At 22.5% G+C, this 27,454-nt stretch overlaps 9 protein-coding genes across 9 annotated transcripts; 5 read left to right on the forward strand and 4 right to left on the reverse strand.

The window, feature by feature from the left end:
- Positions 1 to 86: 86 nt before the first annotated feature.
- On the forward strand, positions 87 to 2,256 carry PVVCY_1304320 (conserved Plasmodium protein, unknown function; the record flags this gene model as incomplete). The annotated part of the gene is made up of 5 exons (XM_008624106.1): positions 87 to 1,416; positions 1,503 to 1,545; positions 1,669 to 1,814; positions 1,948 to 2,080; positions 2,190 to 2,256. 5 exons carry the CDS (start codon positions 87 to 89, stop codon positions 2,254 to 2,256), a joined length of 1,719 nt encoding a protein of 572 aa, XP_008622328.1.
- A 727-nt stretch (positions 2,257 to 2,983) lies between these two features.
- On the forward strand, positions 2,984 to 3,556 carry PVVCY_1304330 (mitochondrial fission 1 protein, putative; the record flags this gene model as incomplete). The annotated part of the gene is made up of 2 exons (XM_008624107.1): positions 2,984 to 3,043; positions 3,191 to 3,556. The coding sequence occupies 2 exons, from the start codon at positions 2,984 to 2,986 to the stop codon at positions 3,554 to 3,556; spliced, it is 426 nt and encodes a 141-aa protein (XP_008622329.1).
- Positions 3,557 to 3,686: 130 nt separating this feature from the next.
- On the reverse strand, positions 3,687 to 4,317 carry PVVCY_1304340 (conserved Plasmodium protein, unknown function; the record flags this gene model as incomplete). Its single annotated transcript, XM_037634771.1, has 3 exons — positions 3,687 to 3,836; positions 3,954 to 3,992; positions 4,270 to 4,317. The coding sequence occupies 3 exons, from the start codon at positions 4,315 to 4,317 to the stop codon at positions 3,687 to 3,689; spliced, it is 237 nt and encodes a 78-aa protein (XP_037490820.1).
- A 1,759-nt stretch (positions 4,318 to 6,076) lies between these two features.
- On the forward strand, positions 6,077 to 10,612 carry PVVCY_1304350 (conserved Plasmodium protein, unknown function; the record flags this gene model as incomplete). Its single annotated transcript, XM_008624109.2, has 1 exon — positions 6,077 to 10,612. One exon carries the CDS (start codon positions 6,077 to 6,079, stop codon positions 10,610 to 10,612), a length of 4,536 nt encoding a protein of 1,511 aa, XP_008622331.2.
- Positions 10,613 to 11,300: 688 nt separating this feature from the next.
- PVVCY_1304360 (conserved Plasmodium protein, unknown function) lies at positions 11,301 to 17,984 on the reverse strand (the record flags this gene model as incomplete). The annotated part of the gene is made up of 1 exon (XM_008624110.1): positions 11,301 to 17,984. One exon carries the CDS (start codon positions 17,982 to 17,984, stop codon positions 11,301 to 11,303), a length of 6,684 nt encoding a protein of 2,227 aa, XP_008622332.1.
- Positions 17,985 to 19,577: 1,593 nt separating this feature from the next.
- On the reverse strand, positions 19,578 to 20,563 carry PVVCY_1304370 (conserved Plasmodium protein, unknown function; the record flags this gene model as incomplete). The annotated part of the gene is made up of 4 exons (XM_037634772.1): positions 19,578 to 19,611; positions 19,749 to 19,828; positions 19,953 to 20,279; positions 20,498 to 20,563. The coding sequence occupies 4 exons, from the start codon at positions 20,561 to 20,563 to the stop codon at positions 19,578 to 19,580; spliced, it is 507 nt and encodes a 168-aa protein (XP_037490821.1).
- A 1,062-nt stretch (positions 20,564 to 21,625) lies between these two features.
- PVVCY_1304380 (WD repeat-containing protein, putative) lies at positions 21,626 to 23,005 on the forward strand (the record flags this gene model as incomplete). The annotated part of the gene is made up of 4 exons (XM_008624112.1): positions 21,626 to 21,648; positions 21,795 to 22,603; positions 22,702 to 22,821; positions 22,962 to 23,005. 4 exons carry the CDS (start codon positions 21,626 to 21,628, stop codon positions 23,003 to 23,005), a joined length of 996 nt encoding a protein of 331 aa, XP_008622334.1.
- A 374-nt stretch (positions 23,006 to 23,379) lies between these two features.
- PVVCY_1304390 (GTPase-activating protein, putative) lies at positions 23,380 to 25,440 on the forward strand (the record flags this gene model as incomplete). The annotated part of the gene is made up of 1 exon (XM_008624113.1): positions 23,380 to 25,440. The coding sequence occupies one exon, from the start codon at positions 23,380 to 23,382 to the stop codon at positions 25,438 to 25,440; it is 2,061 nt and encodes a 686-aa protein (XP_008622335.1).
- Positions 25,441 to 25,704: 264 nt separating this feature from the next.
- PVVCY_1304400 (conserved Plasmodium protein, unknown function) lies at positions 25,705 to 26,709 on the reverse strand (the record flags this gene model as incomplete). The annotated part of the gene is made up of 3 exons (XM_008624114.1): positions 25,705 to 25,778; positions 25,863 to 26,022; positions 26,149 to 26,709. 3 exons carry the CDS (start codon positions 26,707 to 26,709, stop codon positions 25,705 to 25,707), a joined length of 795 nt encoding a protein of 264 aa, XP_008622336.1.
- Between the last annotated feature and the right edge of the window lie 745 nt (positions 26,710 to 27,454).

The following is a 27,454-nucleotide window of genomic DNA, read 5'->3' on the forward strand; positions in this document are numbered from 1 at the left end:
ATGTTTGTGATATATATATATGTGGAAAATGAGCCCCAATATATAAAACAGTAAAAATAAAAAAATTGCAAAAATAAGCATTTGAAATGTTGAAGAAAACAAAATTGGTAGAACGAATATGCATATTAAGAAAGGGAAGGTATAACAATATACTATTAAGAAATTGTTTAGTAGCAAACTTGGGAAAATATAATTTCTGTTCATTGTCAAATGATATAAATAATAGTAGCAAATGCCAAGTTGAAAAATTTCAAACAGATTTTTTAAACCCACAAGAATTAAAGTTAGTATATACTAATAGGAAACACACATTTACAAGTAGTTATGAAGATAGAGTAAATGTATTTTTAAAGCCACTTGAAACGGACACATTAGAAGGGGACAATAATAATCAGGTGGCTAGCTCGAATAAGGAAGAAAATGTGGAAACTGAAAAAAAGGAGGACATAGAAAAGAGTGTAGAAAACAGTGAAAATGATAAAAATAATTCAAATGAAAAAAAAAAAGATTTTTTAAAATTTTTACAAATAGACCGATTTAATGCTTTAAAAAATAATAAACATAAATATGTGTACGATTTTGAAATAGAAAATATTAGTGAACTTAGTAAATATGAAGCAGGTGAAATTGTAAATGTTTTTTTTTGGACCAAAGAAAAAATAGGGATTGGGTTGTTAAATAGAAAAAGTAATATAGTAATAAGAATAATAGAAAATGATATAAATAAAACAATAAATGATACATTTTTTATTAAACAAATATATGAAAGTATTAAAAAAAGATTTAAATATATTTATAATATAAATATATATGAATATATGCATTCATTTAATTTAAAAAAAAATGGAAATTTATTTTGCAAAATAATTAATTCTGTTAATGATAATTTACCAGGTCTAAATGTAGAAATTTATAATAATAATATATATATAAGATATGACAATTTAGCTATACAAAAATATAGCTATATTTTTGAAAAAGAGCTAGATCGGATTTTTACACCTAAAAATATTTATTGTAAAAAAATTGTTAGTAAAAAAGAAAAGAGAGCACAAGGAGGAAAAGAATATATATTAGAACAAATAAAAGGTGATGATCTAGAATTAAATTATTATGAAAATGGATATACATTTTTTAATAATATAACAAATATAACATATGATATATTTCATCTTTATAATAAACAAGATCGTATATTTATAAAAACATTATGTGACTCTTCTAATATTCTTAATATTAATGGAAATGTTGGGGAATATATAATTGGGACATCTTTAAAAAACACAGAAAATCCAGATTTAAATTATAAAGAAAATATATCAATTATACTATCTGATTGTATAAAAAATACTAATTATATCGAAAAGAACATTGGGCATAACAATTGCAAGCACATCACATCATTGCATAGAGAAAGTAAGTTAAACTTGTTTATTTTTATTGCAAGTGTGTGTGTGTGTGTTAATTATATAATAATTTTGTATTTCCCCCAATTTTTATAGACATTCTCGAAGAGTTGAATAACATGCACCTTAATAATTTAAAGTAAGAATTGCTTTCATTTTTTTTGAATCAATATTTATATAAAACCGTATGGACATGTCTAGTTACATATTCATTTTTCTATATTACACCTGTATATGCACTACATGTTTTCACCTTTTTCAGGTTTGATATTGTTATATTTAATATACAAAGTAGTATTGTTTATCGGAAAAATTCTTATACTAGTGTGTACGGGAAAAGGCACCTAGTTTCTTTTAAGGGCATACATAAATATATAAATTCTATAGAAGATATTTTACAAAAAAATGGTATTCCAAACTAAATTTGTGTCGTTAAAGTTTATTTGTTTGTATTTGCACTGTAGTATATTATCCCCTTCATTACATGGGTTGCTTATCTATATATACACTTTCATATGTTTCCCTTGGGTCACTTTTGCAGGTATGCTTTTTATAACAGTTGAATTGTCAGCCATAGATTATGACAAGTTTTTAAATATCGTTAGGTGTGTGTTTGAGAATAAGAAAAGGAGTATATCTATTATTTATGAAAATGCATGCAGCATAGAAAATAAGTAAGTTTTTTATCTATCCTACAATATTTTATTTATTAAATTGGTACATAAATTTTGTGTCATTATTTTTTTATATTTTTTGTTTATTTTTTTCTTCTCTTTATTTTAGCATACTTAGCAATGATCACAATTCATGGTATTTGAGATCCGTATGTTTTAAATTAGGACATGATTAAAATTTGTTGCCAATTATACAAAACAACTAATATCAAAAGAAATCATTTTATAAATTAAGCTTTATTTTATTCACTAGTTTTATATTTATTATTACAATTATTTCATTATTTTTAAACTTTTCCTTTTTTTTTTTGTTAATCTGGGAACAATTATTTTTTTTCCCCTTACACACTTTTAAAGTGCATAAAATAATAGCACAAAAAATTGTAAAAATAAAATAAAAAAATATATAATAAACAGTTTAAAAAAAATGTAAAAATTATATAAAAATCAAAAATAAATTTTAAGTATATTTATGTATTTTATATAATTTTTACATTTTTTTACACCCATTGAATGTGTTATACATGTGTTGTTTTTATACAAGTTAAGAAATAACAATTTACTGTTTTACAATTTTTATATCTTTGTATTTGACACATTTTATGTGATAGTTTAATTAAATTTTTATAATGTTTTAAGTATACATATTTGCATATACTATGATATATTTCTTTCCTTTTAAAAATACCATTTGTTGAAACTACTCATAATGAAAGTTCGATATAGGATTTATTAAAAACAAAAATATTAAGCACTATAAAAATATATTAAAAAATATACTTTGTGTTTTTTTTCTCGTTTTAGAGAATTATTTATTTTTTGTTTATTTTGTTAAATCATATATTGTTCCTTATTTGGGGATTATTTTTTATTTGATACTTTGAAAAGTTGCAATAAAAAAAAATGGACAGCCCAGAGTTGCTTAAAATTGAGCTCCAAAGATTAAAGAATGACTATGAAAATGTAAGTAAATAATAAAACAAAACGAAGTTTGTGTATGCCATTTTTATTGGAATATTGCATAAGTATGTCATATACTTATAGTGTGGCAAAACATGTATGTATATATATATATTTATGCTTTTTTTTTTTTTTAAAAACAATTTGTAGGAGCTGTCTATAGATCATGTAATGCCCAAAACGCAATTCGATTATGCTTGCTTATTAATATGCTCGTCAGATTTAAAAAATATAAAACTTGCCTCATCACTATTACATGAACTATTACTTATAAATTATAATCGTATCGATTGCTTATATCAATTAGCTATAGCACATATAAAGTTAAGAGATTATAAAAAGGCAAAAAATTATTTAAATGCTTTATTAAAAATAGATGCAAGAAATACTAATGCATTAGCACTAAAAAGTTTATTATTTGATATGATATCATCGGATGGACTTATAGGAGGCTTGTTGATTGCCCTTACAGCATGTGGTGTTTATTTGTCTTTTAAATCTTTTAAATATTTTTAATTTTTTTAAATATTATAAATTATTACATATTGCTCATAAATGCAACACAAAAAAAATGTTATATGCAGTGGAAAAATAAAATTTTCAAACATTTTCAAAAATTTTCAACATGTGCATATTTGCTTTACACTTATATATCCAAATGGCTATTACAAAAATCGAGAAATACAAAAACAAAAATCCAATTTATATAAAATAATCTATGATTAATTGATTTTTTAGAATATGGGGTTGCATTATAAATATGAAGAGGTGTATGTTGATTGCACACATATCTTTCCTATTAAAAAAAAAAAAAAATCACAATATTTAAATTAAATATTTATGTAGAATATAAATAAAAGTTAGTTCACATAAAATGGAATAACATATATTATTAAGATATAAGAAGTTTTACTTGAATATGAAAAAAATTCTTCATAACGGTTATCCTATTCTATACAATAAAAAAAATATATGTACATGCATGTATGTATATATTACAACAACTGTAATTAATACACAAGATAGTGTAACTAATGAGGAAGACAATAAAAAATACGTAAGCATAAACAGAACAAATCAATATTCTTTTTTGACAATAGTCTATATATGAAGGGCTAGTGTTTTATTTATTTTTTTTCTTTTACTTATTTTTTTTACTTTTTCAATTCTTATTCGTTTTAGTTTTAACTTTTATAATTTTTTTTAATTTGCTTTTTCATCATTCATACCTTGATAGGGGAAAGCCGTTGGCTTAAGACGCAAACTGGTCTAAGCATTTTTTTATGTATATTAAAAAATGAAAAAAATGGGAAATAATTATAATCTTTTTTTTTTAAAAATTATACTTTAATATTAAAGAAAATAATAAAAAATGTTTATGTCAATTATGTATAATATAAAATGGGGGAAAAAAACATTAGTAAGCGTGTGTAAATTGTAAAGCATAATTGTAATAACATAATTGTATATAATATTATTATATTCAACTAATAATTTTTCCCATTTTATTTAGTTAAATATTTCTCTTTTTTTATTTTATATAATCTTGTAATTTGTCCTTTTTAAGAGTACACAAATTTTCATAAGCATAAAATTGAAGGGAAATTTTATACTAGCGCATTTTAAAAAAAAAAAAAAAAAAAAAAACTTAAAACATTTTATACAAATACAATGTTGTAATAGTGCCAATAAAATTAATTTCGTTCCTTATTTAACTATAATTTTTATATGTATATTGTATATTTTTTTAAATGGGAATAGGAAGCGTACAATTTATTCTAATATATATATATCACTATTTGGGCTTGCCTTCAAATTTGTGGAATATGTAAAACTTAAAGTGTGAATATATTTATGTTATTATTTTTGAAAAGCCTATTATTAAATAGTCACATATTGTAGTACTATGTTGTATATGGTAGTGTGCAATGGATTTTTTTCAAAAAAATGGGGTTTTATACTTAAAGGGACAAACAATATAATAGCAAATTCAACCGGTATGAAAAATCTAGCCCATATTAAAGCCTATCATAATAATATAAGTATACATATATATACATGATGAAATAAAAAAAATGTAATGTGTAAAAAGAAAAAAGCTAATCAGGTACTATATACATATGTGATTAAAAATAATGAATAAATCTTGGGACAAAAAAGGCGGTGCATCAATAAAAAATAATACTGTGTATTAAAAAGAGAAAAAAAATATATATATGCGTATGCCACACTATTTAAAAAAAAAAATGATGAATGCAACATATGCCACATACGGTTCCTCTTTTTTTTGTATGCATACACGTATAACCATAAAAATTCATGTTGAGTCTTATAGAAAATAAAAATATATATATATACATAAAAAAAATAAAGTAAATAAAATATAATTAAAAAAAAAATATATTAAATAAAAAAAAAATTGCAAGCAACCATTTAGCCCTTATAGAAATTTTACATTTAAATTTATTGCCAAGTTTTGGTTTCATTTTATTCTGCCTGTACATTTTTGCAACACTTAAACATATTTTAATTTAAAAAAAAAAGTAAATAAATAAAACTGCATAGTACAACAATATAAATAAGGCTTTATATGTATACACAAAAAACGATAATATTTTGTTCTGTATTTAAAATTTTACAATGTATATATATTTTTGCATAAATGGATGTATGTAAACATTTTTAAAGGCTACAAAAATATACATATATATTCATATTATATTTCTTTCCTTTTATGCATCGCATTTGTGATGCAACTCCAATTGTTTATGTTGTCATCGTGTCCTTATGCGGTTTTATCTGCTTTTGTTTATATAATAAGAAATACGAGTAAAAATATTTAAACATATTTTATTGTGAGAATATATATATACATATTCGGTGTTGATAAAACATTATGTAGGTGGCAAGGCATTTGTCTTAGCAATATATTGTGTTAGTCATTTTTTTATTTTTTTCATTTGCTCGTTTTTTTTTTGAGCCTACAAATTCGTCTATTTCCATTTTATGCATTCATACAAGGAAAAAAAAAGTAGTATGGATGAACTAGACAAGTTTTTAACTTATGAATATATTAGAGAATATCTATTCAAAAATAGCAGATATGATATAGCATTAGGAGAGTATCATAAAGTTTTAAAATGTAGAGAAGGGAAAGAGGGACATAATAAAAAGTATAGTTCTTTTGATTTGAATGTTTTAACATTATATGATGAATTAATTGATGTATTTAGATATAATAATTATTTTATAAAAAAATGTGAATTTACATTTTTAAAAATAAGTAGAAATACATATCAAGGGCGTTCTCATATATCTTTTGGGAGAAATGGATCAGAAACAAAAACAATAAATAATCCCTTACGAAATAAAAATGATGAGTCCAAAAAAAAGGAAATAAATTATAATTGTATAGTAGATGGTAATAAAGTTTCAAATATTAAGGATGTATTGAAAGACACTTTTGATGCTTTGATATTTTATATGATAGATAAATATAATATAAAATTAAGAATGAGTCATTCATATAAAATTCAAGAAATATCTAACTATTCAATAACTAATGAAGAAGTTTTTAAATTTTTGAAAAATGATAATTATTATAGAATAGATTTAAATAAGTTACAATATGATATTAATGATTATTCACATTTATTTTATAAAAATATTACACAATTTATAGATTTTTTCAAATACATGAAAGACATACATTCTTGTGCATATCTGATCTCCTTATTAATAAGAATAATTGCTGATAAAAATAAAATTCAAAAATATAGTTCTCAATTATTTTTTTGTAAAAGGAATGATGAATGTATATCTAACCTTTATATAAATTATGTTAAACAAAATCAAGACAATTTTCAAAAAATATTTTTTAATAGTAAACTAGTAAACATACATAATATTATTGCATCTAAAATTTCGTTAATAGAAGAAGTTAAAAAAAAAATAATACATCGAAAAGATTTAATATATCCCGATGAACTTGTGATATGTTCTTTTGTTAAATCTTTTTACAATTTCAAACCTATGAAACCCGAAAATGAAAATCCCAAAAAAGACTTACTCTTTCAAAGAAGTAAACTATTATCTAATAATCCAACTACTAATAATGTATTATCAACATCCTATCATCAAGATATTCAAAATAAAAAAACAAAAAAAGTGCTATTAAATGAAATAAAATCCAAAGGTGATTCAATAATAGTAAAGGATAGTCATAACACATTTAATGAATCTGATAAACAAATTATAAAAATAAATTTAGAAAATGAAATAATTGATAATGATAATTTAGAAAGTACTGTTGCTAGTTCGGTTAATAATATAAACCCTATTACAGATGTAAATAATACTGAATATACATCAAATGAATCAAAAAAAATAAGACAAAAAAATGATTCTACTATTATAGATTCTCTCGAAATTGAAAATGTAGAAAAAAATACTAACAACAGTTCTACTACAAATAAATCAAAAAATAGAAGTAATAGTGAGTCCTTTAAAGAAAATATTGAAGATGATAAAAAAAGTGAATCAACAACAAAAAGTGATAAAAACAAATTATCATGTTATGAAATTTTAAAAAAAAGAAGTATTACTCGATGTTCTACTAGATTATCTACTAAAAATATGGCTAAAGATGATATCAAAGATTTGTCAAATGCACAAAACAAAAACAGTAACCATTCTAACAATAACAACACTAACAATAACCGTCCTAAAAATAATAACCGATCTAATAACCATAATAATAATGCTGGAAATAAGAGAAACGATAGTAAACGCACAAATAGTACTTCAAATAATAAGAGTGACAATAAATATAATAGTAGTACCAAGGAAGGAACAAAGAATATTGAGAAAAAGCCAAACACAAACACAAATAATAAAACTAATGCAGAGAATGAGAAAAAGCCAAACACAAACACAAATAATAAAACTAATGCAGAGAATGAAAAAAAGCCAAACACAAACACAAATAATAAAGCTAATGCAGAGAATGAAAAAAAACAAATTTCAAATGGAATAAAAAAAAAAGAAACAAATATAAATCCACAAAAAAGTAATGAAAAAGTAACTATCGAAAAAAAGACACACATAGACAGTAGAGAAAAATCAAATAATGAAAAAAAAAATACTGAAGCAAACTCAAAAGAGAAAACAAATACAGATAAAAAAAAAAATGATAATAAAAAAGATGATAATATAATGAAAAATGATAAGGAAGAAAAAAATGAAGATAGTAGTAAAAGTAAAAAAACAGAAAATGATGTAACTAATAATAATGATACTAAAAAAGCAAGTGATTATCAAACTAGCTATAAAAAGGATGATAACTATTTATTATTTAATAAAAAAAGATGTTTTATAGATTCATATGAAGAAACTGATGAATCAGAAGATACTTATGATACAGATGATTTGTGCGATTCGAAAGATCCAGAAATTGATGAAGAAACAACAACTGATGATAGAATAATGAAAGAAAAGGTAGCTAAAGAAAAAGTAGGGAAAGAAAAAAATGGCAAAATTTTTGAACAAGATAACATATTTAACAAAAGAGAAAAAATGTATAATAAAAAAATAATAAAAAAGAGAAAAATAAAACGTGATAGATATTTTGGAAGTGATACTTCAACAGATGATTATATTGCTTATAACAGTTGGGATAGTAGAAATGGATATAATAATGTAAGTAATAAAAAAAATAAAAGAAATATATTTTCAAAAAATGTTTACACAAAAATGTTAGATAATCATTATGATAAATATAGAAAGCAAAAATATTTATATGATAAATATATGAGAAATCCTAATTATAAAGAAAGGATGTCAAATATAATTAATATGAGCAATATTCCATTATGGAGTAGAATACCGAATTTTTCAAACCCAGATGAATTTGCAAACATATCAAATTTTCTCTACATGCTTAACATGCATAATATTAATAATAGATGTAAATGCAATAATATAATAAATGATTATGTATGTCTAAATTCGGGAAACCATTTTAATGACAATTATATTTTTAATGAAGATAAAATAGGATTAAAAAAAAGAAAGCTTTATGAAAATAATTCACATGAATATAATATGAACAATTTTAAACAGATGAGAAAATCAGATAGCCATTTACAATTTAACTCTTTTATATATAATAATAAAAATGTACCAAAATTTTATAACAATAATAATAATGAGTATATAAACTATAATGATGAGGATTCTATAGATATAAAAAGACATATGAATAATATTGAAAAAAATAAAAATATATATGGAAAATCAAATAGTGATATAGGGGAAAATGATAATAAAATAAAAAATCGATATATTCAAAGTATTGAAAGTAATAGTACCATGGATTATGAAATAGATGCAAAATATAAAAAGAGTTGCAAAAGAATTAATAGCAATGTTAGTGATCATAATTGGATTAACAAAGAAAATTATAAAAATAGTAACAGATCAAATATTGAAATGATGAAAAGAAATAAAAATGGTGAGCAGTTTATAAATAATGACGAAGAATATAGTGAATATGAAGAAAGAAAAAAAATCAAAGAACGGAAAATAATTGATAAAAATAGTGTATATCCTGATCAAAGCTACATAAAAAATAAACAATACTATTTTAATGGTGATAAAGAATATGAAACTAACAAAAGGGATGAAAATTTAAATCATATATTAACACCTATATGTAATAAAATTCCCATGAAAAATGAATTTTATTCTGAGGAAGAAAAACAAGAGTTTGATAATATTAATATTATTCAAAAAATAAATGAAGATTTTTGTTACTTAAATAATAATGACAAAATAAATGTAATTAAAATATTATGTAGTTATAGAGCATATTTGAAAAAAATACTAAATTATGAATATATGAAACAAGATTTTTCCTTTGAAGTTGAGACATGTATATTTTATCTAGATTATATTAATTATAATAATAAAAATCGGAATACCAGGAAAGATGAGATACCTGATAAAATGAATAACCAGGATGATAGCAGCTATAGTAGTACAAATAGTAATGAAGATGAAAATAATAATTTGAATGTAAATAGTAGAAGTAAAAATAATAATTTATATTATGACATAGATAGACTGAAAAGGAACTTATATCAAAATAGGGCATATAATAATGATAAAAGGAATGATAGTAATTTCTTGAAAAATAGAACTAACAAAAAAGGAGACGACCTATTATGTAATCCTTTTAACTTTGTGGAAAATGATAAAAAGAAAAAATTAATAAAAAAAATAGCATCATATACTAATAAAATAAAAGCATTACACCAAATTATCACATCATATACTAAAATAAATTTATTAAATATTGGAAAAATAAAAAATTATATACAAATAGCTAATTGGGTTAAAAAATATCCATATCATTTTTATTATAATGAACAGCTACCTGATGCTGAAGAAGAAACTAATGAACAAGTCTTACCATGCTTGAGAGAGATGGGGAATGAAATACAAAATGGAGGACCAGAAAAAAGTAAATATACACACAACAATGAGAAAAAACCGTTTGATTTATTCAAATAGGAAAGTAGTATACCAATAAAGAATAAGAATTTGAACTTTCATAATAGGCACAGAAATAGGCATGGAGATAGGGTTCTCTATTTGTTGTTATAACAGGGTGCTTGAATTGGTCTCTGTATTAATATGTTTTTATTTTATTATTTTTTTTTTAAAATAAATTATATTTACAGTTATGCGACAATTTACAAATTTTAAGTTTCAAAAAATTGAGCAGACACATTTTATATAATAAAATATTCTTATAATTTTGACAGATTGAGGGAAACGAAAAAAAAAAATCAAGACAAACGCTATGAAATATGTTGAAAAATAAAAAAAAATTGATAAACAATTTAAAATGTATAAAAGGGTTACAAATTTGAAAAATGGGGTTTAATAATAAGTGTGTGTAAAAATGGTGTATTCTTTTTCATTTTTATTTAAATTTCAAAAAATAAAGACATGTTGCTTGAAGAGTCCTGAAGGTAAAGAAGAGAAAGCATATACATAAATTATAAATATTTAAACAGTTACATAGATAGTAATATTTACAACTACTTCCGTTTTTGGTCATATGATATAACCTCATTTGGATATACTATTCATAATTGAACTTTACGAATGAATTTAAAAAAAAAAATATCATGCCTACATTTTGTCATTATAAAAGTAATAATAATTATTATAGCTATTTGAATTTTATTTTGTTCTATTTTTGTTTTTCATTATTTATAACCTTATGTGATGCCTTTTCCTCGTCCATTGTTCGGCTTAAATTTTTTTGTGATGAGCTGGCATCGTCTGTGTCATATTGTTTATGTATATCATATTTTATTTTTTTCAATTTATTTTTATTTTTTCTTTTATCACGCATATTTAACAAACTTTCATGAGAATAGTTCTGAAATTTATTATAAATTAACTCCAAATATTTCTCATTAATATTTATATCATTATATTTTTTAATATATATACTACTATTTATTTCTCTAGTATTAATAAATAAATAATTTATATTTATATCTCTTGGGATGTTTAAAAAAATGTTTACTATTTGTGTGTAAAGTCTTTTAACATAATATATATTAATTAACATATTTCGGCATAATTTTTTATAAATATAAGAAAGAAAAGTTAAAATTTTTTCTTTTAAGGTAAATAAAATATTACACATTTCATTAATTTTTATATTATTTAATGTATTTATATGTTTCATATTTCTTTCTTTTTTTTTCCATTTTTTTTCACCATCTTTTTCTTTATTTATTTCATTATATTCATCATATTTATTGTCCTTTAAATAATGTACTTTTTCAATCTTACTCTCTTCAGTTTCACTTTCTATATTTTTTTCCCTTTTATCTAAGTCTACACTACTATTTGTTTCATCACAAGTTGAGTTGATATTACTCGAATGTGATGAACATGGTTCTTGATGTTTTATGTACTTTTCTTTGTGTCTACAATTACTATTCCTTTGGCTATTATCTTGAATTGTTTCACTATCTTTAGATATACTTTCTAAACTCTTTTTGTTTTTTATTTTTAAAAGGTTTATTTCCTCATTTAGTTCATCAATTTTAATCATACAGGTGTTTATTTTGTCATTACATTTTGTGCCATCTTCATCGTCAAATTCGTGTTCTTGTTTATTCATTTGTGAATTACCATTTTGAGAGTTTTCACTTTTTTTGTCTTTCTTTTTTAGCATTTCACTTATTTGCAATTTAAAACTTTTGATAATAGTATTTGGACTTTTTTTTTCATTCGAATTAATTATTTCATTTTCATTTAAACTAATTGCGTCATCATTTGTTTTATTTAAGTTAGCCAAGTATAAATAAATTTTACTATAGTTATCTATTAGTTTCATTAAATCTGTTATCTTTATATTTTTACTATCTATATGTTCACCAATCAGTAAATAAATGGACATTATTTCCATGTGCCTTTCTTTTATTTTATTAATTATATTAGTTGATAAAATGTATAATGCATTTTCAATCTTTGTCATTTGCTTAGTACATACATTTTCTGAAGTTCGAGACAAAACTATGTTATACTCTTTCAAAAAATATTCCGCCTCTTTTATTTTGTTTATTTCTTTTATTTCATTTTGTTCGATTTCTACAGGATCATCTGGTTGTGGTGTATCATCAAAACTCGGTAATGAACTATTATGGGAATGATTTTCCTTCATAAAGGGTAAGCACAAATTCGAGTTTATCTCATTCAAACTTAATATACAGCAAATAAAAAATGTAGTTACATTTTTTATGTTATAATTTTCTACTAAATATTTAAAATATAATTTATGTTCTTTTAAATCATTTTGATTAGTGTATAAACATTTTGAAAGTTTCATATTTTCACAAATGTTTATTTCTTCTCTCTTTGTCATATTACCTAATAAGTAACTGTTTGGAGTGGTTTCTTTTTTATTTATATGAAAAATTTCAAGAGGATTATCATTTTCATTAATTAATAATTTATGCATTGGGTCGTCATTTTCTGTTTCGATATTATGCACATGGTTATATACAATAGATGGTATATCTTTAAAATGTGAAACATTTAAAATATTATTTAATAATATATTATTTTTATTGGAAAAAAATAAATTATCTATAGTTCCACGAATCTGAGATAATTCATTTTTTAAATTTGATATAACATTTTTTATTTCATTAAAAATAATGTTATTTTTTTCATTATTTATATTATTCATATTGTCTTTTTTAAGGTTATCCATTTTTGGTTTTTTTTTGAGGCGAATACTTTTGTACCTTAAAACGGTAGAACTGCATGTACACAAAATAAAACCAGAAGGAATATTTTCCTCTACAAATTTATGTATAAGTATTTTCATTTTGTCTAATGTTGTGTCTTCTTTATCACTTTGGTGATGCTCACATGAAGAAGAGGACATAACATTTGCAACATTATTATCGCAAACTTCTTCGTTTGTTTGCTTTTTATAAAAAGATAAAGAATATGATATACTATTTAAGGTATTCGAAATAAATCTATGCTTATTTTTTTTCACAGAATTATTGCTATAATTTGGATTAGTGTAAGAACTAGCTTTTTTTATGGGGATTTTATTTTGATCAATATCTGAAGATAATAAGTTATCATTACAATATGGTATCTTTGAATCGTTGCAATTATTATAATTCATATAATTTATGATAATATATATTAGTAGCATATCTATATATAGCCCTTTACATTGTTCACAAACTATTGCAGTATAAAAGAAATCATTTTTATATTCCTTGAGTTTTATTTTTAAATTTTTAACATTTTGATCGATAATATTTGAACAATTTTTTACATTAGTATTTATATCATCATAAAATATATCGTCAAAAATTTGTTCATCTGTTTGGACATGCTTATTTTCAATTTTAATCATATCATTATAATTTTTTAATTTTTTGTATATTTTATATTTTTTATGACTTTGAGATAGATTATCTAATTCGTATCTTATAAGTGCTTTTTCTGATTCATTAATTTTTTCAATTTTTTTTCGATTCTTTCTTTTTTTTTCTCGCTTCCTATATTTCATCATTCTTTTTTTATAATAAGAATCATTTTCAATTGAATTTCTATAAATTTCAATTTGACCTTCATTTCTATAATTGTTATTAAGTTGGGTATCCTCATAATTTTCCTCATCATTTTCATTTTCAAATTCAGATGAATATTTCAAAATTTCTAATAATGATTCCACTTCTTCTTCTTCATTTCTGTTATAACTTTTTGAGTATCTACCTCGACTTTGATTTTTACATTTTCTCGATGATTTCAAAGATGAACAATTTCCCTTTATATAATATTCTCTACTATAATCCATATCACATATTGGTAATATATTCTTTTTGTGTCTTTCTTTTTCATTTGAAATATATATATTAGATATGCCATTATAATTGTTAATATCATAGCTTGTATCAGAATAACTGTTACTTGAATATTTTCGATTTATGTAATAACCTCCTTTGTTTCTTTTTACTACATCTCTATAACTATTTCGTTCATCCTTATAATAATATTTGCTACTATTTTTAAATGAACATAAGTCAGAAGAAATACTCGAATTCTCTAATTCAAGATTGTCTATTGAATTGCTTGAATAAATAGATGATGAGTTTTTAAGATAATTTCTTTTTTTTTTGCATCTCAAACTTTTATTTATATTAAATAAGTCGTATTTATATTTATCACCATGTTTTATGTTATAGTTTGTATTACTATACCTTTTCGATACATCACTAGATGCCATTTCTTGGGTTTGTATGGACGCATTTAAATTTGGTACTGTTACTTGTATTTTTTTATTTTTTGTTAATATTTTATTTTTTATCATAATTTGTTTAATATTAAAATCTGTGACCCCACACATTTCAGTCAATATACCTCTATCTATTGTTTTATTAAAATCAGTTTGTGTTGATTTTATATAACAATCTTTTTCATCTGTTTGGGTACTTTTATATTCTATATTTACATCTAGACTTATAACCTTAACTTTGTTAGTATTAATACATGCATCTATTAATGGATTGATATGATTATCTGTAATTCTACATTTGTTAGAAACTATTTTTTCATCTGTATTCACACCAGTAGTGACATAATTTTTGATATACTCGTTGGGTTCTGTTTGTGTAAATACATCTGCAAAAGATGTAGACTTACTTTTTTTTGATTCATTTAGATAACTCTTTTCGATATTGGGTTCTTCATTTTTTATTAAAATAGTTGACTCTTTTTGATAAGCTGAATTTATAAGTGTAATGTTTTGAGGGTTGTCTTCATCTCTTTGAAATGTCGTTCTTTTAGACATGCCACATATAACTGTTTGAGAATTATCTTGATTATTTTCATTATCTAAATTGATAATATTAGTGCTATGCCTAACCATGTTGTTATCTTGTATTTCTTCATTATTTAATTGTTCATTAGTTATTAAATCATTTAAAAGAAGTTCCATATTTTTGGATAATTTTTTATTTTTATTTTTTAACTTTTCAACTACAACCTTAAGAGCTTCATTCTCTAATTTTAATTCAGAACAATAAATTTTATAATCATTGATATTACTTTCACTTTGATTACTTTCATTTATTTGTAAATCTTTTAAAGATAAATTCCGTTTTCTTAACTCTTTCGATTCATTTTTTTCAACCTCATCACAAATATTTTTATTTTCTATTATATTTTGAAACTGTTCTTTTTTAAATCTTTCTTCTAATTTAGAACATACATCATGAATATTTTTAAAATCATTTTCAAGAATATTATATTTTTCTAATAATAATGTATAACTTTTATTTTGTTCAGATATTATTTTTGTTTTATTTTTTAATTCTTCAACAATTTCTATATTTTTTTTAGAGTACTTATCAATTTCACTCTTTAGCCAATCATTGTGTTCGATCAATTTGGCTAGCTGTATTTTCAATGAATTATTTAAGTCCTCCTTATTACTGTTACTATTTCCATCATTTTCTGAATGAACCTGTCTAATATGGTTACCCTCCGAGTTTGTACTTCCATTCTTATCTTTTGTAAGGTTAGCATGATTTACTGAGACATCATTTTCAACATCTTTTTGATTTGGCATATACATCAAAGATCCCCAATTATTTGTTTGATAAGATTTATTAAAAGGTTTTTGATAATCTAATTGATCACATGAAATAACTCGAACTAAATCATTTAGTTCTTCTGTTAATTCATTACATTTATTTTTATATTTTTCTAATTCTTCATTTTTATTTTTATTTTCTATATTTACAATATTTAATTTTTCTGCAATTTTAACAAACTCTTTTTTTTCACTTAATAATTCATTAATAATTCTTTCATCTTTTTGTACATGATATATATATCGTTGTTCTAATTTGGCTAGTTCATTTACTAGATTATTTATTTTAGTGTTTTGTTTTTCAATATATTTATTTGCATTATTTAATTTTATTGTTTGTGCATGTAAAAGTAGTGAACTTTCTGTCTCCTTTTTCATACTAGCTTCTAGCTCACTGTATACTGAACTTATAAATAAAGTTTTCTGACTTTTTAAATTATTTATTGCATTATTTAGATTTATAACTTCAGTAGTTTTTAGTAGTAACTCTTGTTTTATTTGTTTTGCTTGAATCTCGTTAATGTCATATGTATTCATTGAATTGTTGCTATGAGATGGTGTATTTAAATTATTTATATATTTTTCTATAATTTGTTCATATCCTTCATTTTTTTTTTTTTCATTTTCTAAATAGCTATTTTTTATTTTTAATTCAGTTTCTAAATCATAAATGGTGCTCTTATAATTCATGATTTCGGTTGCGACACTATTGTATATATCTTCCTTTGATAATGAAAATATTTCACTTTTTATGTTATTTTTTATGTCATCTTTTTCTATGTTATTGGTATTTTTGTTTGTCCCATCCTCTAACTTACTAACCAAATTTGGGTCTTCTTCAAAATGTGGTCTACTTATTATATTCGTCGAGTTGATAGTATTTGATTTTATTTCGTTTGAACTATAACTTGGATTTTTTTTTTTCTGAGTTATTATATATCTATTATTACTTTCAATTTTAGCTGTCTCAGGGAAATATAATTTTTTTTCACTCATTACAGAGTTAGAATAATTTACAGTATTACTTCCTAAATAGGGTGAGACCATATTACTTTCTAGATTTGTAGTACACACACTTTCTCCCGCTCTACATATACTATTACTGTTTAAAAAAAAATCATCTTCATCATTGGATTGAGAAATATAAGGAAAGTTTTCATGATATGATTCATTTATTTCGTCTGAATTTATTTTATTATTGTATATACTTTTTGTTATTATACATCCCGAATTTAAATTTTGTTCGATTTTTTTTTCATCACTTGAATATACGATTGGATTGGGAGTACCTTTTATTATATTATTGCTCTTGTTGAATGTATTTATTTCTATATTTGAAAAATCTTTTACAAAATCTTCTTTACTTATTTGTTTAAAAGAAAGATCTAAAGCATTTGTCGTATTATAAATATATACTGGATTATTTTTTTTGTCTAGGTCAAGAAAATTATTGTCTAAATTTTGAGTACCATCTATAAATTGGCTGTTTATATTTTGCTCGGTTAAATTATTTTCAAAAATATTATTCCCATTTTCAAATTTTTCAAATTTTTCAAACTGTTCATAAAATGAACTACCACATGACATTCCACAATCTATTTCTTGAGGTCTTTTTATATTATTATTTAAAATATGTTCATATGAAAAGTTTGTATTTAATCCATTTTCTTTCAACACATTTCTTTTTTCGTATTCTTCATTTAGTTCATTAAATCTAGACCGATTTATATCCATGTTTTCATTTTATATATGCATTGTTTATATATGCACAATCTCACTTTTCTGCTTTTTTTTTACAATTTTCTCCCTTAAATTTGATACAAAAAATGAAATACACTAAAATTAGGTATAAAACAATATCACATATTTACAGTATTATGTTAATATACATTCATATAATGAATGATGGAAATTGTAAAGCAAATTAATATATGGATATAGTGAGCTTGTACACATGTATAGCAATGCCTAGGGTTTATAAAAATGTTTTTGAAATATAAGTTTTAAAAATACAAGATTAAAATTTTTTGTGTGTGTATTTTTATTAGCAAAAGGTAAAAAGAGGGAATAATATATATCCCATAAATATTATACACATAAAAAATTTTCAAATTTAATATCAAAATATATACAAAATTTGTGTAATTAATTTTTTTCATTATTTTACTATTTTCCGTTATGTATTATGTAATATTATATATAGTTTTTTTTTTTTTTTTTTTTTTTTGTAAATACGCGAAAAAATGTGACTAAACAAGGACAAAGATTTCGCAATATAAAAGTTTACATAAGTAAAAAATATATCATATGGAAAATATTATAAGAAAGTTATTGATTTTATTTTTAACTTAATATATTTATACCAGCTAAAAACCTTTTATTTGCTTTTAGAGAAATTCACACATTTCAGGTTACTATACATATACATATTTAATGCACAAAAAAATGAATAAATAATGGAAAGTGTAACAATATTTATGGAAAATTATGAAACTTTATGGGAATGTCCAAAACAAAGCTGCTGTTTCTTAAGTTACTAAATTGTGTCAACATATTTTGCATAGTGAAAAATGGAGAAAAAAAAAGCCGGTATATCTTTTTACTTAATTTTAATAATCGTTTTAAACATATTAAAAGAATGAAATAAATTACTAATTTGAAGACCAATTTGAAGACCAATTTTTTTACACACTTTATTATTTTTCCTTTTTAAATATTTAATAATAATTGGAAGGATAAACAAAAAAAAATTATACTTATAAAATGGTGGTTAATTGTTTGGAATACTTATATATTTTCTTCGTTAAATAAATACAAAGATCTAGGTAAACATTATCTTACTATAATTTATATTTAGTAATACTTTTTTAAAAGGTTTAAACAATGAAATTATTTAGAGCATTATAAAAATATTAATTTAGTGTTATATGTTGTATAATCAAATAATTTTTTTTTTCAGTTTTGTGCAAAAAAAATAATGAGTAAATAATTCGGTATATATATGTATGTATACCTGTCTTTCTATTTCCTACATATATTATGATTACAATTAAATTTAACATAACATAGCATAACATAACATTAATTGAGTTAAGAATGTTATATAGTTTCTCATGTGGCATTTGAAAATGTACAAAAAAAATATTGCAATTAAAATGAATATTATACACTAATATACGATTATACATATATATGCTCATAACTATCATATAATTTTTCCCTTAATAATATAAATAAGGAAAGAATATATCCCTTTTAATACTCATATATAATTTCACATATATACATATAATCTTCTGAAAAATAAACAAGAAACAGTTAAAATGACTAATGCCCTGAACCGCCTTGTGGCACAGACCACCTAAAAAAAAATACATATGCATGTATGTGTATGTATGTATGTATGTATAGAGAGAGAGATGTATGCATTATGTGTGTGTAATCCTTTCTTTGCTTTCATTTTTTCTGAACAATTGGCTGCTCATTCGTTTCCCTTACATAAATCCGGTGAAAAAGAATGGAAGGCATATAACACTACAAACAATAATGGGGGAAAACATATCTACCCTAACGTCAACCTAAAAATTTTGAAAATAATGATACAAAAAATAGATAAAGAATCAAAAGGGGATATGTGGAAAAAATGTAAAGTAAAAAGCATTGAAAATATCTTGTGTTTTTTTGAAAGTTTTATTTTTTTACATATTCTGATAATTTATATCGTTTGGGAGGTAAAGGGATTTTCATCCCATTGTATAAATATTTTGATAATATGTTTGTCTTGTTTAAATCATCATTAAAATCACTTTGTTTTTTCATAAATGCATAACTACTATTATAATCAAATTTTCGATCAGCCCTTTTAATTCCTTTTATTTCCATTGGCTTCAAATAAGAACAATATTTATATTCTATATTTCCAGGGTCTATATTTTGAGCTAGCCCATATGACTCTTTCCCATTTATAATTTCAGTCTTTACTCCATTTTTTGCTGTATTTGTATTAATTTTATATAAATTACCCAATATCTATACATTCAAAAATAAAGAAAAGGAAAAAAATATAAAAGAAAAATGATAACCATGATATATTGTAAAACTAGGAAGCTAAATATGCAACATGTGTTTAAAATATAATTTTTTATGTTATTTATATATTCATCCATTCCATTTGGTGGTATTAATTTCTATATTTTTCTTTTCATATTTATATGGATTTGAAGTGTATTTGTAAAAATATTTATTACCTTATGGTTAATATTATATGGTAAGAATCCGTGTGTTTTTTTTAAACAGTTTAATGGCATTGCCATTTCATCACCTTTTTTGTAAGTTTTTTTTTTCTTTTTTTTACATAAGCATTAATTTAAACAAGTATTTAAATATACATGTATATATATATAATGTTATTCCATAAATTTCTTATAACATTCGAAATTATAAGAATATTATTAGTACACAGTTTATAGTTATTTGTATTGTATATTATATGTATAATTGCGTGTGGGGGAAAATAAGTTTATGGAAAAAAAGTTAAAGAAAATTAAAAAAATATATATAATATATAATTAAAGAAAAAATTTTAATACAATTGTGGAAATGTTTAAAAAAATGAAAAGAAAGAAAAAAATATTTAACAAATTTAAGGGTAATGAAGAAAAAAATGGAAAAAAAAAAGTGTATTTATTTAAGCGGCAACATTAATATTATTATTATATGCACACGTTATTCATTCGTATAATTTATATGGGATTTCGATTAATTCAATTATGTATTTTTTTTATAAAATTTATTTCAATTATATAAACAAATTATATATATATAATAAAATATATATATTTAGTATTTTTTCTTTTTTGTTATATATATATATATATATACAGAATCCCGAATATAAAACTTTACAAAAAATATAGATTATTCTTTTGTTTCACAGTTTAAGATATCATGATAAATAATATATTTATAATGCATATAGCTAATGCAGTGATTGAGAAAATGTTGCATGAGTAAAAAAAATGACACTTGAAAAATGAAAATTACAACAATGTTAAATGAATAATAAGAATAGTATATATATACATATAGCATATTATACAGTTATTTATTTACCCACTCATTGATAGTTACTATTTACAACAGTGCATATATCAAATGGTAGAAAATAATACTAATGTTTAGTATAATGAAATAAAAGAATACAAATCTATCTATAATGCATAACCATTTTAATTAAAAAGAATATATAAATTAAAGCATTCAGCATATGACGCATATTTGGTTGTTTTAAAAACACACACATATGCACATTTGTAAGTTCTTTTTTTTTAATCCAACAATTTTCAAATAATATAATAACCAAAGGATAACTAAACATGACTCAAATAAACATTAAAGAGTATGAACAAAATAATAAAATACATCACCAATTTTTAGTTACCTTTTTTTTATGTGTATTGTCCATGCTTTAATGATGCATATCAATTGTTAAATCTGGGTTTAATATAATTTAGCTAATTTTTTTTACATGTTTTTTATTTAAAGATTTGATATATATGCAGCTTTTCAAAATGAGGGATATATATCGAGTATAGACGTGCTAAACAATATAATTGCTACAACAGATACAAAAAATATTATAAAAATATATGATATAAATGAAAAAAAAGAAAAGTTAACATATAAAATTGAAGATATAGTTATTAATGATATTAAATTATTGAAAAGTTTTTTAGAAGGAAACGAAGAAACTTCCACAAATTTTGAAATTAAAGAATGTTTATTTAGCGCATATGAAAATAGGAAAAAAAGTAAGATATATCATTTTGATATATTAAACAAAAAAACAATACACATATTTGAATTTCCAAATGAAATTACTGATAACAGTTTTGCATTACATCCTAATACACATATATTTATAGTATCATTAAAAAGCAAAGAATTGTTAATATATCATATACAAAATAAATCATTATTATTTAATATAAAAATTCAAAATGAACATTGTATAGCTAACTATAATAAAACAGGAATTATATATGCCTACACCCCTAATATAAATATGATTTATTTATGTAGTTGTTTTGGAGATGATTATAATGATGAATATTTTGCTAATTTTGATATTTCAAAAATAACAGACAATAAAAATATATGTACTCATATTGATTTTTCTGTTGACGAAAAAAAAATGCTTGTAGCTACCAAATATAATAATATTTACACATTGGATGCATATACAGGAGATTTATTATATTCTTATAATTTTAATTATGAAAACAGTCCTATAAATTTGCCATTTCACATATCATACCCAATTTACTCGTTTGATTCGAATTACGTACTATCGGGTATGCCCAATTGTAACTGTATATAGTAGTGCTATTTATTTAGTGAGTTTTTATTTACATTTACACTTTATTTTGCTGTTATTTTTACACCTTTTTAGGCGGAAAAGATGGGAACCTCCACATATGGGATGTAAATGGCGATTTTATATGCAAGAAAGAAATCGAAAATAATGTTTTGTTCATTAAATGGGTATATAACAGAGCCGCATTTATAACAAGTAAGTTATTAATCACTATTTGAAAAGTTTTAAAAGCATATTCATCCAAATGCAACATTTATATTACAATCATATTTTGTTTATGCTTTTTGTTCATATTATATTTATACATGCATAAAATATTTTTTCCATTTTTACAGCTAGCAACTATTTATTAATATGGCAAATGCCAAGAAAAAATTAAAAAAAAAAAAAATATAAATAAATCAAATATTTTATGTACAGTCATATTATTTTTTGACAAAATTTTTAAATTGTGATAAATTTGCATGAACAAATTACACTTGTGCATACACATGTATTTTTTGTTCATAATTTTGTTCATAATTTTTTTTTAATTTTTTTTTTATATACAGTATTATTAATTTTGTTATATATGTAAGCTTGTGGCGTATGCTAATTTTAAACTTGCAATATTTTTAAGTTGTACTTTTTTTTGTCCTAATAACATTTTAATTAACTCCTTTTTGAATATATATTTTTTTTTGAATGTGTATCTCACGAATGAGAAATATACTTTTCTTTTTTTTAACATGAAAAAAAAGGAATTGTATAAAAATGAAGGAAACAAATGACGATGTTAAGGATTTTGTGTCGGAAATTCGGAAAATTGAAACATGGAAATATATTAATGAAGAAACGAAAACTTTATTTTATTTGAAAAAAATTATTCAAGAAGAAATTATAATGCTAAAATTTACTAACAACGAAAAATCATGTTTAATAAAAGAAAATAAAAATGAAAGCCTAAAGACAGACAATAAAATGCTAAAACCAAAGGATTCAAATGTAAGTAAAAGTAAATTGTCTAGTTTTCTGGATTCTACCATATCTTATGATAACTATTTTAACTTAAAGAAACCGCATAAAAAAAATGTGACAACACTGATAAAGAATGATAAATTTGAAAAAAAACAAATAAAAAATAATTTGATAAAGGGGGAGAATGAACATAATGTTTACAATAAATATAATCATAACGAGATAAAAGAAGATTTAATTAATATAGACAATTTTACTAATTTCGAAATAGTTAATGATAATTTTAAAAAGGAATATGCTCCTATAATATTGAAATTAAATAACTATAATATTTCCCCTAATCATAATCCAAAAACACCTGAAAATAAAAGTCCTAATTATAATGAACTTAATAATTATTATACCAACGAAAACTTAACATATAATCAAATCGAAGATGAACCTATGAAAAGCAATGAAGAAAATTGTTTTGATATTTTTAAGAGGGAAATTTGCAATAGTGATGAAAACGATATTTCTATTTATAAAAGTAGCCCTGAGAAAAATGAAATAAGCCCAAGTGTGAAAAATAAAATATCTTTTAATTTTGATAATGTATCTGAAAATGATTATGACATTAAAAAGAGAGAAAATGAAAGTGGGATTGGAAATATAGATAGCGATTGTAATAGCGAAGAAAATGCCATTTTCAAAAGTGAAAAGAAGGGTATTTATTATAAATACATACAAAAAAAGAAAAATAGATTAGATAAAAAAGGGCTTATGAACATTTCACAAAATGAAAACATTGCCCATTCTAATAATTCAAAAAATGATGAAGGTCTAAGTTCTAACATGTGTAGAATACCCTTATTTAATAATCACACAGGCACATATATTTCTAATGACTTAATTTTAAAAAAGCAAGCATTCATGAGTATGACGCTATCTCAAAAAAAAATGTATTTTGAAGAACATAGTAAAAAAATAAACAGTATAATAAAGAATGAAATAATTAAAGGTATTCCTGATTATTTAAGAGGGTTTGTGTGGCAAATATTACTTCAATCATATGCATACAAGGATAGAAATTTTGTTGAAAAAAATGTAAATAATAATGAAAATCCCCCAGAGGATAGTAATCGGAGTAACGAATGTGAAAAAGGGTATAAATATTATCTAAGCATAAACAATAAATATGAAAGTTCTATTAAAAAGGATGTCAATAGAACATATCCTAAACATATATTATTTAAAAATAATTATGAAAAAGGACAAAAAATATTATTTAATGTTTTAAAAGCATATAGTAATTATAACAAAGATTTAGGATACTGTCAAGGAATGGCTTTTATAGTTGCAACATTTATATTATATATGAGTGAAGAAGATTCTTTTTATATGTTAATTGCATTACTAGATAAATATAAATTAAATGATTTATTTTCTTCTAGTATGCCTTTATTAAATGAATATTTATATATATTAGATAAATTATTATTACATTTTTTTCCAAAAATATATAACCATTTAGAAAAAGAAAATGTCCATTCAAGTATGTATGCGTCTCAATGGTTTATAACACTTTTTTCTTATAACATAAATATTTTATATGCAATACGAATATGGGATTATTTTTTTATACATAATTATACTTTTCTTTTTAAAGTAGCTCTTGCATTTTTTAAATTACAAGAAGAAGAAATACTAAAGGAATCATTTGAAGAAATACTAAATAGACTTAAGGTATTATCAAACCATGTTGAATTAGATATGTTGCTTAAAACTGCTTTGGATATAAAAATAAAAAATGGCTTGATTAGCAAAATTGTATCTGAATATAAATCACAAAATGTGGGATTACACTACCAAGGCTAACTAGCATGAAAAAGGTTAACTAGTATGAAAACGGCTAACTAGCATGAAAAAGGTTAACTAGCATGAAAAAAGCTAACTAGTATAAAAACGGCTAGCTAGTATGAAAAAAAAAATAATTGGCATGAAAACAAAATATGTACTAATTAGATGAAACGAATTAATATGTGGATATATATGTCCCCATGTCAGTTCGCATATTGAAAGAGGTCTATTAATTTGTGAATAGAAAATGCCACTATCTACTATTACATTTTTGTATCCCTTTCAGAAATCCAAAAAGTCATCGGTAAAACTGTTAATTGGTAAGCTGAAGTCACTTGTGAAAAAAGAAAAAAATTCTACAAAAAAGGTTATTAAAATGGGGGAATGTATCTATATATTTACGTAGCTATATGTAGCTATGCCATATATCGATGTAGTACCATCAATTTTCCATATGTACTCATTTGCAATGGTGGTATAAAAATTTGGAAGAGTAGAGAAGTTTTTTTTCAGATTTTCATTTTTCTCAAAAATATCTTTTTGTCCATTATCTTTTATATAGCAACATAGATTGAGGATATTTATGTACAAGTCCCAAACCTGTTTCCAAGAAAATGAAAAAAAGAAAAATAATTTCTTTGGCTTGTCAGTTAAGGAAATTTTTCTTAACAAAAGTAGAATTTAACTTATGGATATACAAATTTGGTAAAACTCTTTAGGAAGTACCTCATCCACAAAATTACATTCAGTGGGGATTCCCTTCTGATCATCCTTTTTATATTCAAAAAAATAAAAGTCTTCATTTATCTTTTGTTTATTTAATTCACTAAAATAAAGTATTTTTAGCTCGGATATATATTTTATATTTGCCATATCATGTAATAAATTAAATAGATTTTTTGTGTCAGGGGATTCTAATAAGATGATGGAATATATGCTGACAAAAAGACAGACCCCTGTAATTGTTTCATATTTTTCTTTAATAATATTTTTGATTATGTCATTGATTTTTATTTTATTTTCATTTGCATCATTTGATATTTTAAAAATAATTAAAAATCTTGTACAACCTTTTTCTCCCTTTAATTTTTTTTTTAAAACATTAAATAAAGAAATATTATTTTTTTCCTTTCCACTTTCTATACTATAATCCGATTTTATATTTATAAAAGTGTCTTTTAAATCATTGGTATTAGTATATTCTTTGAATAATATATTTTTATTTAAGGCTGTTGTTATTTCTTCATTTTTTTTTTCTAATACCACGTCCCTTGCTTTTTCGTTCATTTTTTAAGGAGGGACTGAAATAACGAACGGCTAAAAATATCAATCCCAAAATAAATAGAAAGGCTAAAAATAATTTAGTATACATAATGTGTCTATAAACTATATGACAATAATAAAATTCAATTAAAATTTTTTTTAATTATAACTTAATTTTCACCTAATCATAATTGGAATTTTTCTTTAAAACTTAATTCATATTTAAAAAGTTATTTAGCTTTTAGTCGAAAATGAGAAAACACACATTTTGTATGTATGTATGTATGTATATATGCATTGCATATATGTGTGTCTTTTTTTTAGCTGCTTGTTTCTAAAATGTTTTTTTAATAAATTCAATTTATTTATTAGGGTTAGTAAAGTTTGTGTATTTCAAAAAAAAATTAATTAAATAAATAAATAGCTAAATAAATGAATAAAATTGGCTTAAAAAAAATGTGAATATTTATGTACATACGAGAATGCATTTATTTGCGTATTTATGGATAAAAATGAAAAAAAATGAAAAATTGCAAAATAATGCAGTAAAAAAGTTAAAGTAATAAAATATTATAGTGACAAATAAAATAATTATTAATATGTTTAACAGTAAAAAATATAAATTAAACCTATTTTCAAAGCTAACTATAATTGGAGGGAGAATACAAGGCCCTATACATAAATATAGAAGAATATGCAGATGTAAAGATATGTAGGTGTGTTTATTTTTTCCCCCTCCTTTCATTTTGAAAAAAAAATAAAAAACACA

Source organism: Plasmodium vinckei (assembly GCF_900681995.1).
Source record: "Plasmodium vinckei vinckei genome assembly, chromosome: PVVCY_13".
NCBI classification, from domain to species: Eukaryota; Apicomplexa; class Aconoidasida; order Haemosporida; family Plasmodiidae; genus Plasmodium; species Plasmodium vinckei.